General features: G+C 35.6%; 1 protein-coding gene across 1 annotated transcript in view; it reads right to left on the bottom strand.

The window, feature by feature from the left end:
* Positions 1-280: 280 nt before the first annotated feature.
* jakmip2 (janus kinase and microtubule interacting protein 2) overlaps positions 281-12,914 on the bottom strand; it is a 39,688-nt gene continuing 27,054 nt past the window's right edge. The window contains exons 17-22 of the mRNA XM_048166925.1: positions 9,856-9,924; positions 9,442-9,519; positions 8,334-8,537; positions 6,316-6,381; positions 6,003-6,076; positions 281-2,192 (exon numbers count right to left, since the gene is read on the bottom strand). Coding sequence (XP_048022882.1) covers positions 6,026-6,076; positions 6,316-6,381; positions 8,334-8,537; positions 9,442-9,519; positions 9,856-9,924 — 468 coding nt within the window. The 3' untranslated portion in view covers positions 281-2,192; positions 6,003-6,025. The remainder of the gene's footprint in view (positions 2,193-6,002; positions 6,077-6,315; positions 6,382-8,333; positions 8,538-9,441; positions 9,520-9,855; positions 9,925-12,914) is intronic.

The raw sequence follows: 12,914 nt of genomic DNA, 5'->3' as shown, positions 1-12,914 counted from the left end.
TTGATGGCACCCATTGACTTCCATAATATTTTTTTCCTAATACAATAATTATAATAATGCATTTTATTTAACGGCGCCTTTCATAACACCCAAAGTCACCTTACAAGCAAACAAACAATATTATAAAAAAAAGAATTAAAAATATTGTAGATAAATGTGATCATAAGTCGCACAGGTATATTTGTAGCAATAGCCAACAACACATTGTATGGGTCAAAATTATCGATTTTTCTTTTATGCCAAAAATCATTAGGATATTAAGTCAACATTGTGTTTCATGAATATATTTTGTAAATTTTCAACTGTAAATGTGTCAAAAATGTATTTTTGTGAGTGGATATGCATTGCTAAGGACTTCATTTGGACAACTTCAAAGGTGATTCTCTCAATATTTTGACTTTTTTGCACACTTTTGAAATACGTGCATCTCGACCAAATATTGTCCTATCCTAACAAACCATAAATTAATGGAAAGCTTATTTAGTCATTTAGTCAAAAATTGACTTATGACTGGTTTTGTGGTCCAGGATCACAAATAGATGAATAACAATAAACAAATCCCATTAGCATCACAGAAAACAACAACTCAACAGCACACACTCATCATAGATACAGTAGAATACAGTACAGGCTAATAAAAGCAGGTCATAAAAAAGCCTGGGTAAAAAAGGTAGGTCTTAAGACGGGATTTGAAAGTATGCAGATTGAGAGAGTGAGTGGTTGGAGGGTTTAAATATGAAGAAGATCAGTGAGGTACGGAGGAGCGAGATTGTGAAGTGGCTTGAATGCGAGAAGCAGAATATCAATCCGATACTTCACTGAAATCCAGTGCAATCGATATAGTTGGTGAAATGTGCACAGTAGAAGGAGTTCTAGTAGTTTATAGAGAAGTCTGGAAGGAAGAGCATTACAATTATTGATACGTGAAGAAACCAGTGCATGGATGAGAATTGCAGTGTTGTTCATTGTGAGGGACGGATGAAGATGATTAATATAGTATGCAGTACGCGTAATATTATTAATATGAGCTTCAAAGGAAAGTGTGCTATCCAGAATAACACCCAGACTCTTAACCTGCAGGGAAGGACAAATTGCGTGTTGATATCCACAGAAAAACAGTCAGATTTGGTCAGAGAAGATCTTGTGCCTACAAGTAAGATCTCGGTTTTATATTTAAATTTCAGCTAAAACGTTGGACAAATAAGAGGGTTTGGACGACAGGTAGAGCTGGGTGTCATCGGCGTAGCAGTGAATACCATATTTCCTGAAAATGTGTCCAAGAGGGACTGAGTAGATAATGAATAGAAACGGGCCCAAAACAGAACCCTGAGGGACACCAGATGCAACTGTAGATGATCTCGATTGAAAATGCTTAAGTTGATATGATATAATCCAGGACAGGGGTGTGCAATCAACTGTCTGTTTACCAACATTCTTTAAAATGTCTTCTTTTGTGTTCAACAGAGCAAAGAAACTCATACAGGTTTGGAACAACTTGAGGGTGAGTAAATGATGACAGAATTTTCATTTTTGCATGAACTTTCCCTTTAACAGCAGGTTGGTTGCAGTAGTCTGCTCAACTTTCTAGGGGTAAACAAAAACTGCTAGTGTGGACGGTCTCGCTTTCTCTCTCAATCTGTCTCTTTGTCGTTTCTGTGTTCAGGCAGTGAGGAAGACACCTCTCCTAAGGGATCCTGACAACAGAGACGCGACAGTCACCTCACTAACAGGCCCTGAGTCAGCACCCAAAACTCCTGCGAGAGGATGTGTGTCTGCAAAGGCGTCCATTTCGCTTTCAGTTTCCCAAAGTGTGTGTGGGAGGAGAGACAGAGAGACAGAGTGAGAAAGAAAGAGGTTTGTGTGTTCTGGTTGGTAGTAGTCGCAGTAGATGCAGTAAAGACGTGGTCATGGCGGGTCCCTGCATGGCAGAGATAATCCATAATCCTCTAGTTGGGTTGATGATTATGTTTTCGTCACACTTGTATTGATCTGTAAGTGTGATTTCAAGCATTCTGTCCTGGTTCTCCACAGAGGTTTAATCAAATCCAGTGCAGATGATCCCAACAAAATCCATCATCAACTTTGTATTTCCCACTTCCACACAAGCAAAACAAAACAGCCAGTAATACACCTTGAGTCGTTACAACCGGACGACTGCAGTTGCATGCGACAGCTCCGGGTTGCTTCAAATCCTGTGGACGCACAAAGATAAAAACTGAGATCAGTTAAAGGATTAGTTCACAAATTTCCTGATAATTTACTCTCCGCCACGTCATCTAAGATGTTTATGTCTTTCTTTCTTCAGTCGAAAAGAAATGAAGGTTTTTGAGGAAAACATTCCAGGATTTTTCTCCATATAGTGGACTTCACTGGGGTTCAACGGGTTGAAGGTCCAAATGTCAGTTTCAGTGCAGCTTCAAAGAGCTCTACATGATCCCAGACGAGGAATAAGAGTCTTATCTAGAGAAACCATCAGCCATTTTCTAAAAAAAATAAATAAATGTATATACTTTTTAAGCACAAATGCTCATCTTGCACTGATCTGCGATGTGCCACGCATTACGTAATCATGTTGGAAAGGTCACACGTGACGTAGGAGGAAGTATCGCGGTAGGGCATTTTCTCCTCCAACTTCAAAATCGTCCGACATCTTTGTTTTACCTTTTTCTTTTCTTTGCACATTCACTTTGTAGACACTATTGACCTCTCCAACTTGATTACGTAATGCATAGAGCATCACAGAGCAGTGCAAGACTAGCATTTGTGGTTGAAAAGTATATAATTTTTATTTATTTTTTTGAAAATGGCCAATCATTTCTCTAGATAAGACTCTTATTCCTCGTCTGGGATCATGTAGAGCTCTTTGAAGCTGCACTGAAACTGACATTTGGACCTTCAACCTGTTGAACCCCAGTGAAGTCCACTATATGGAGAAAAATCCTGGAATGTTTTCCCCAAAAACCTTCATTTCTTTTCAACTGAAGAAAGAAAGACATGAACATCTTGGATGACATGGAGGAGAGTAAATTATCAGAAAATTTTAATTCTTAAGTTAACATACATCAAGTTATCACACTGGAACCATTAAAATCCAACAATTAGGATAATGAACAATATTACTTGGTGCAAGTTGTAAATTCTAAATATATTATTAAAAAAAATAAATTTAACAAGTTTGTTTCAGTCATTTTATAAATGTAAATTATAAATTGTTTAAAGGTGCAGTAGAACGTCTTTTTAAAAGATGTAATATAAGTCTAAGGTGTCCCCTGAATGTGTCTGTGAAGTTTCAGCTCAAAATACCCCATAGATTTTTTTTTATTCATTTTTTTAACTGCCTATTTTGGGGCATCATTAAATATGAGCCGATTTAGGCTGCGGCCCCTTTAAATGCTCACGCTCCCCGCCCACGGAGCTCGCGCTTGCTTAAACAGCATAAACAAAGTTCACACAGCTAATATAACCCTCAAAATGGATCTTTACAAAGTGTTCGTCATGCAGCATGTCTAATCGTGTAAGTATAGTATTTATTTGGATGTTTACATTTGATTCTGAATGAATTTGAGGCTATGCTCCGTGGCTAACGGCTAATGCTACACTGTTGGAGAGATTTATAAAGAATGAAGTTGTGTTTATGAATTATACAGACTGCAAGTGTTTAAAAATGAAAATAACGACAGTCTTGTCTCCGTGAATACAGTAAGAAACGATGGTAACTTTAACCACATTTAACAGTACATTAGCAACATGCTAACGAAACATTTAGAAAGACAATTTACAAATATCACTAAAAATATCATGATATCATGGATCATGTCAGTTATTATCGCTCCATCTGCCATTTTTCGCTATTGTTCTTGCTTGCTTACCTAGTCTGATGATTCAGCTGTGCACAGATCCAGACGTTAATACTGGCTGCCCTTGTGTAATGCCTTGAACATGGGCTGGCATATGCAAATATTGGGGGCGTACATATTAATGATCCCGACTGTTACGTAACAGTCGGTGTTATGTTGAGATTCGCCTGTTCTGCGGAGGTCTTTTAAACAAATGAGATTTATATAAGAAGGAGGAAACGATGGAGTTTGAGACTCACTGTATGTCATTTCCATGTACTGAACTCTTGTTATTCAACTATGCCGAGGTAAATTCAATTTTTAATTCTAGGGCACCTTTAAAAAATGTATTGAAAAATGTAGTGTGATACAAGATTGAAGAAGGCATTATTTGCTTTGTGGTCATGTAACTCACCTATTATTACTCCAATGTTATATTTAATTGTGTTTTATGATTTCAAATAAACCCAAATAGGATCCAACAAGATAACAGGGAAATCATTTAAAGGAAGTATACATACTGAATTACTTATGTGCAAGTAACTGCTGCAGAGACAGCAAATAAGTAAACTGATAAAACTGCAATAGTTCCCTTTCAATATACACTCAATAAATGTTATGATTCATGTACTCAGCAGCATCATCTAGTGACTCATAGGGGTGTAACGGTACACGGAAGTCATGGTTTGGCATGTATCTTGCTTTTGGGGTCAGGGTTCGGTATGACTTCGGTACAATAGGAAACATGGTCACACTTTAGTTTTAGGGTCCAATTCTCACTATCAACTATTAACTTCTGCCTCAATAAAGCCCTAATTACTGCTTATTAAGGTTGTTAAGTTTAGGTATAGGGTAGAATTACGGGATGTAGAATATGATCATGCAGAATAAGGCATTAATATGTAATATAATTATGTAATATATTACTTTATAAGTAATAATAAACAGCCAATATCCTAGTCAATAATATTCATGCTAATAAGCAACTAGTTTGCATTACCGCGTGCGCCCCCTTCTGGATTGGAGTGTTGATCGCCTGTGACTGACAGTTCGGGATGAATACATGTACCGTTACACCCCTAGTGACTCCTGAACCCTATTACAATAGTTTAGTCTCAGTCAAGGTCTAAAACTTGGCTTTTTGAATAAATTAAAGGTGCCCTAGAATCAAAAATTGAATTTACCTCGGCATAGTTGTATAACAAGAGTTCAGTACATGGAAAAGACATACGTTGAGTTTCAAACTCCATCGTTTCCTCCTTCTTATATAAATCTCATTTGTTTAAAAGACCTCCGGAAAACAGGCGAATCTCAACATAACACTGACTGTTACGTAACAGTCGGGATCATTAATATGTACGCCCCCAATATTTGCATATGCCAGCTCATGTTCAAGGCATTACACAAGGGCAGCCAGTATTAACGTCTGGATCTGTGCACAGCTGAATCATCAGACTAGGTAAGCAAGCAAGAACAATAGCGAAAAATGGCAGATGGAGCAATAATAACTGACATGATCCATGATCACTTGATATTTTTAGTGATATTTGTAAATTGTCTTTCTAAATGTTTCATTAGCATGTTGCTAATGTACTGTTAAATGTGGTTAAAGTTACCATCGTTTCTTACTATATTCACGGAGACAAGAGCCGTCGCTATTTTCATTTTTAAACACTTGCAGTCTGTATAATTCATAAACACAACTTCATTCTTTATAAATCTCTCCAACAGTGTAGCATTAGCCCGTTAGCCACGGAGCATAGCCTCAAACTCATTCAGAATCAAATGTAAACATCCAAATAAATACTATACTCACAGGAATCGAAGCATGCATGAAGCATGAATGACGAACATCTTGTAAAGATCCATTTGAGGGTTATATTAGCTGTGTGAACTTTGTTTATGCACTGTTTTATAGTCGAGAGCTCGGGGGGGCAGGGGGCGTGAAATTTAAAGGGGCCGCATCCTGAATCTGTGCACAGTTAATGATGCCCCAAAATAGGCAGTTAAAAAAATTAATGTATTTTGAGCTGAAACTTCACAGACACATTCAGGGGACACCTTAGACTTATATTACATCTTTTGAAAAGACGTTCTACGGCACCTTTAATATATTTTCGTCAAAAAAGAATGAATACAAGGAAGCCAAAAGGATTGTATACTCACCTCTGCAGGAGATGTCACAGACATCAAGGCCAAAGAATAAAGGCAAGAGAGAAGAATAAAAAGAGAAATAAAAACTGAAAGAAAGAAAGAAAGAAAGAAAGAAAGAAAGAAAGAAAGAAAGAAAGAAAGAAAGAAAGAAAGAAAGAAAGAAAGAGATGCGTTAATTAAGGTTACAGCCAGGATGGGAAAAAGAGCAACATCAATATTAGAACAAACAATAGGAGACATGATTATTCTGACAGAACATCTTCAGTAAATCATTTGGCCGACAGCTTATAACTACAGCGACTGAGATGTTATAAATCTGTCTTACCTTCTCCTCTAGATCTTTAATCTGTCTCCTCTGAATGTCAGTCTTATCTTCCAGGTCTCTGATCCTCTGTATTGAGAGAAACACCATCACAGACACTGCATGAAGCCACTGAGGGCCAATTTCAAGTGTGATTATGTTCGATATGTTATTGTTTGCTAAGTAATTTCGCTGCAAACAGGTTAGAGAAAGCTGAGGTCAGTGATTCCTGCGCTACAGTACATTAACTACAGTGCACAATAACTTCATATATAAATACAGTGGCGTCCAAAAGTCTACTAGACCACTAGTTGAATGCACAACTGGAGAACAAATACATGGGTTTTACAATATTCTTAGTATTTGGTATTTCCTGATAATCTGCTGCCCTCTGCTGTCTATTACAGCTTTTGCATCGGTCAACATCCATCACACAGAGCCAACACATTTAAACAAGTATGAGTGGTTATTACAGGGTTCCTACGGATACTGTAAAATTATTTTCTTGGACATTCAAGGACTACTTTTTTGGTTTTCAAGGACTACAATCAGAGATCTCACTTACTGTATCAAAAAATATCTTTATTATCTTTTAAATTATAAAAACGGTAAACAGATAAATAAAAATATACTTATTAAACAAAATGGTACAAATGAAGTGCAGCACATGCAAAGTAAGCAATGACTGTGGAAACTTTAAGTATGGGATAAATACAAAGTTTATAATGGCTACTATTGTTCAGTAAATAATATTTTATATTATAATGTTAGTGCACTTGGTATTGAGGATTGGTCTGATGGGGTTTTATCAACAACTTCAGTGCAGGTTACATAGTTAAGCCAATAGGTGGCGGCAAGGGACTGACTTTAAGAGTGAGTTAGTAGATCATTCATTTTAAAAAAAACACAGATTTATTCACTCAAAAAAAAAATGCTGGGTTGTTTCAACCCAAAATTAGGTAAAAATGAAAAGAAAAAAGAAAAAAAAAAGGACAAACCCAACCACTGAGTTGAATTTTTAAATTAAAATTTTAACCCTACAGTTGGGTTTGTCCATATTTGACCCAATTTTGGGTTGAAACAACCCAGCATTTTTAGAGTGTTCTGGAATGAGACAAGTTTGTAAACAAGGAAGTTATTTCTTGTTCAATCGACAAGCAATGCGGCTCCGGGGTGAAGCTGAATCTGACGCTTCACTCCAAAGAGATTAATCCACTGACCAGCGCTGTCAGTCATAAGAAATCACCTTAACCATTGAACGAATATTATGACAAAGATATCGCTTTAGTCATTTAAACTGAATATATGATTGCTCTGAATGAAAGCTGTATCATATACTCAGAAATAAATGAGTAATATAACATATTTATATATTGTCTTTTAATATTTCAAGCAGTTTTCAAGTACCTTTTCATAAATATGTCTGTTTTCAAGGGTTTTCCAGGACTTAAAATTCAAAAAGTCAAATTCAAGTACTTTAGGCACTTTAAGCACCTTGCACGAGCATTTTAACTATCTTTTATAGTTTTTGCATTACAGTTACCAGGTATGTTTCCAACTATTATTGACTATTATGTCTACTGTGGCAGATTTAGGTTACTGAAGGTGTTCAGTGGATTACTTCATGACTTTCATGATGTTGTCTGCACTCTTCTTCTTGCATTTGGTATAATTAATGGGTCATTCTACAAAACATGAATATCTGATGATCAGTACAATGATGATTGAGGGATGTGCAAATAAACATTCCTCAAAAGCCTGATGTATCATATTTGATACATACATTTAGCCATGCCAGAAAATGCCCTCAAGCACATCACAGAGAAACTGGATCTCCTAGATTTTCCTCCCGTCCTTACATATAAACACATCAACAAATTTTAAGAAAAAAAAAAACAACAACTTTATAATAATAGGATTCTGTGGCCTGTCTTCTTGAAAGTATGACACATACATTTAAATGTATTAGATTATTTAAAATAATTAAAAACATAAATTTAAAAATGAAACTGGTGTGAGTTGTTTTATTGTTTGAATAGTACCTGATGGGCTTGATGGAGCAGCTCCATCCTCTCCTGCAGCACCTGACAGTCATACTCTCGGCTCTTACGCAGCATCTGTCTGCGGAGTTTCTCCACGGCCGAGCGTAACTCATCCTTCTGCAGCTCGTCCAGAGGTTCTCCGTATTTGATCACTTTATCCTGCTGCAATGCGTTGTACAGGGTAGCCTCCAACTCCTGGATTTGCTGTTGCACACACACATTGCAACGGTTAGATTGTCTTGCATTATATATATATATATATATATATATATATATTAAAACGAATCATATGAATTGAGTGGTTTAGTGCAATTTTTCTGAAGAGACTCGATCACTTCATATGATGAACAGATTGAATTTAGGCTTTTGTTCACATATGTTTCGAAGATGAACGGAAGTCTTACAGGTTTGGAACGACATGAGGGTGAGTAATTAATGACAGAGTATTCATTTGTGGGTGAACGAACCCTTTAAGGGTGGGTTAAGGTGTAAGGGAAGGTCAACAGTGTAAATATAGATGTAATTACAGAAATTAATTACAGCTGTAATTACATGCAGGTATTTTTCCGAATATAAATACAATGTAAAAACATGTATGTAGTGTATTGTACCAAATATTGGGTGGGTGCATTGTATCAAATTATTAATTTAAATATTAGAACATAGTAGTTAAAGACAATTAATTTAAAGTTGAACCATATAGTTTTTCAAGTTTTTACTTTAAATAATGGTTGGAGATGGTTGGTTTGGTTCATGGTTTAGACTAGAGCACCAATGCAGAAAATGTAACAACAAATGAAACGTTGGTGGCAATTGTTGTAGAAATGAACTGATCCAGGTGACGTTTTACAAGACTTTCGTGGCACTATAATGAAAATCCTTTGGACTTCCAAATTAAAGATCATACAAAAACACTAACAAATGGTGCATCATTAGCAGATGAAGATTTTACCACTGTCTTTACAACAGACTCAGAAAAGTATTAAAATTAACACTAAATATCAGAATTACGACAACATATACCACTTTCTAAAACAAAACATCATAGTAATTGTTTCACTGAAGTTCATAAAAGGAATAAATGGCTGAAAATGGAGCAATATTGTACCATATAAGCCTGGTCCAGCGCCTGCTTCCTGTAGTCCAGCTCCTCCTCCAGATATCCCTTTTGTTTGCAGAACATCTCCTGTAAGTCAACAGTCAGTGCTTTTATAAGTATCACGTTTATGCCTTTAGACATTATCAAAAGCTGACCTGAGGTCAATTAATAAGAGAATAAAGAGATTTCCCGAGTCACCAGAGAGTAAAAGGTCACTGACATCCTTTACTAGAGCAGTTTCAGTGCTGTGATGTGAGCGGAAACCAGATTGAAATATGTCAAACTGATTGTTGAGAGCTAGAAATGACTGCAGTTGAGTGATGTTTAAGATTTTGTTGTTACTTAATGATTTTATAAAAGGTGTCCAGACTATTACTGTATGTAAGACAAATAATGTGTAAAGATAAGACTTGTTGTTTGTACCATCTCAAGCTCCAGGTCCATCATCTTCTGATGCAGAGCTGCTTCTGTTCCTTCAATCTGCTGAATCCACTACATGACAACAGACAAAAACACACATTCTGTGATTTCTTCATTGCAAATAATTACAATTTTTAGAAGCTTCAGAAATAAAATGTGCTATTTATTATGTATTTTGATGGGCTAATTTCCAATATGACAATTAAAACTGAGAATGGCTACTTTTTACGTCTATGTATATCGTGTAGATCGTACCTGTCACCTGTCCTGTTTATGTAACACTTTAAGAATCAGCAAAAGGGTTATAGAAATGACATTTATTATGAAACAAAAAGCAAAAAACTATTATGAACAGTTTAGTGCTATTCAGTGTATGATTTCTAGAGCTGATATAAAGCAATTTGTTCAGCAAAGTGATGTAAGCTTCATTATGATTTCATCATAAATGACTTCTAGGAATATCATAATGCAATTCATATCATGTATGACACAATAGCTTCAGATTTCATCTTTCATTGTTTTGCCTAAAAAGCAAGTACTAAACCCAGTCATATATTTATTCACTAATCCAATCAAAGATGTATTTTAGTCATCTCTGGTTTAAATTGAGATCCGTTCTCATCCTCACCATTCCTAAGTCAAGATTCGTATATACTGACCAAAAGCATATCTTGAAGCCTAGATCCAGTGGTGTAATGTAATGAAGTAATAATACTTCGTTACTGTACTTAAGTATTTTTTTGGGATAATCTGTACTTTCCTTGAGTTTTTATATTTCTGTCAACTTTTATTTTTACTCCACTACATTTCCTAAATAAAATGTACACTTTTACTCCGATACATTTTCCAAAGCATTTTCGTTGCTTACTGCAAAATAAAGTCGGAACAACACAGACTGCAAACAAGTGCTCGCATGACCGCGGTTGATTTCATTTTCTGGGTAGCATCCTTTGCTGGAGCGGCTGAGAAGAGCGCACCGTCATTATACAGTACGAGAGCGACCTCTAGAGGCGAAATAAAACTATCACTGATGCCTCCTGGAGTTTGTTTTGAAACGTGACGTGAGGCTGCGCGCTGCACAGAGCGGGACACTTCAAAAAGGATTTAAAACACAGACAACAAAACAGTATGTTATATTACAGTACATGTTTTCATTATAAAGTCATTAGTTTGTTGAGTAGATGCTGCATTAGTGGAGAACAGCAGTATGTTTGCCGTCGAGGCTGAGAGGATGCTAACGTTAGCAGTACCTCAAGCGGTTAAAACAATGTGACAAAACACCAACTGTTTAATGTCACGATTGTTTCCATTCATTTGCATTAGTTTATATCCATTTATTCGCTGTTATGCATTCGTTTTCCAGTGAACTTGTTTATGTAAATCCTCATTATGCAGTGACAGAAACATAACAAATCAGAAATGTATTCGATTTCAGTTTTTCAAATTTTGATTAGAAAATAGAAATTGATTAGAAATTCTAAAATAGAGGCACATAATGTGTGAAAGTGTACATAGAATAGACCCATGCTATGCCTTTGTGGGTAAAATGGTAATTTTTAAGCATGACTGTTTGGATTTATATGAAATGGTAACACTTTACAAAAAAAGTCTATTTGTAACATTAAATAAGGTTAATAAAAGGATTGTTCATTGTTAATTTCAACATTCATTTTAACATTTTAAAGATGTCTCTTACATTAGTTATAATGCACTATGAATTAACATGAACAATCAATGCATAATTAATATATTAGTATTTTTTATATTTAAAACCTACAATGAACATTTTGCCATTTTTTAATTCAAAGAAAACAAAATGTAAGAATTGAAACTCTAAAACTGAACACAATCTTGCAGCTCAAACTGTGTATAAAACAATTTTTAATAATATTTTTTTTGCTCCTTTTGTATTTTACATTTACTTGTACTTTTACTTTCAATACTTCAGAACGTTTAATACAAAAAATTCTTTTCATACTTAAGTACAAAAAATATCACATACTTTAGAACTTTTACATTCTAAACAGTGACTTTAACTTCTACCAAAGTCATTTTCTGTTAAGGTATCTATACTTTTACTCAAGTATGGCTTTTAAGTACTTTATCCACCACTGCCCAGATCCAGTCAACAAATTTAAGCATCATTTTCGTTCTCAGTGACCCAGAGTTAGTAACATTTGACTGCATTTATTTCAGAAGCATTTTGGCTGCTATCTTCCTTCGCTCCAAGAGACTATTTTGTAGGTATTGCTACATGTATATACCGAATTTTATACACGTTTGTGAAACGTAGAGAAAAGGGGCTCTTCGCTGAAATTTTATAGGTGGCGCTATCAAGCCATTTTGGCACACCTAATTCTGAAACCCATATCAGATGTAAATTTTCGCCAGTTCCGATGCGTGTGCAAAGTTTCATGAGTTTTCGAGCATGTTTAGGTCCTCAAAAATGATTCATTTTGAACAAGAAGAAGAAGAAGAAGTGGAATAATAATAAACAGAGCAATTCCAAGAGGGTCCAAGAGTGTTTTAAGTTTTTCAGGAAGATGTACTAACATTGGTATTCTGATAAGTAATAGCCTACAACAAAAAAAAATGAATAATCAAATGTAAAATACCACTGCATACTCTCACTGTACACATTAAATATAGATTAATCCTTATTAAAGCAACTTAAGTTATTCAGTCAAGATCAATGAGTGATTTTCCCTTGTTTTTTGTTGTTTGATTATCATTAATGACAGACTGCAGCAGGTTTATTAGGCTGCTGTCACTTTAAGAGCTGCACGGATCCAATATACTGTTACACATGCGGTTTCTTTCTCAACTGTGTACGTTTCGTAAGATATAACCCACTGTGTTTACATGAACACTCCCAAAAAAGGCATTTTGACATTTTTGTGTGACATTTGCTTATCCACGTTCGGCTCAGACACATCTCCGAAATGTCTCTTTTGTGGATTAATGCACTTTTAATAACACTGTTTAATATCAAGCACGTCCCACAGTTTATCAACAGTAGACTGTATTTTACAACACTCATTATTCGGCTGATTTGGATGTTA

The sequence above is a fragment of the Megalobrama amblycephala genome, linkage group LG18 (genome assembly GCF_018812025.1).
Source record: "Megalobrama amblycephala isolate DHTTF-2021 linkage group LG18, ASM1881202v1, whole genome shotgun sequence".
Classification (NCBI taxonomy): Eukaryota; Metazoa; Chordata; class Actinopteri; order Cypriniformes; family Xenocyprididae; genus Megalobrama; species Megalobrama amblycephala.
Note: the sequence above shows the minus strand (reverse complement) of the source record. Positions and strands in the feature narration are given on the sequence as shown.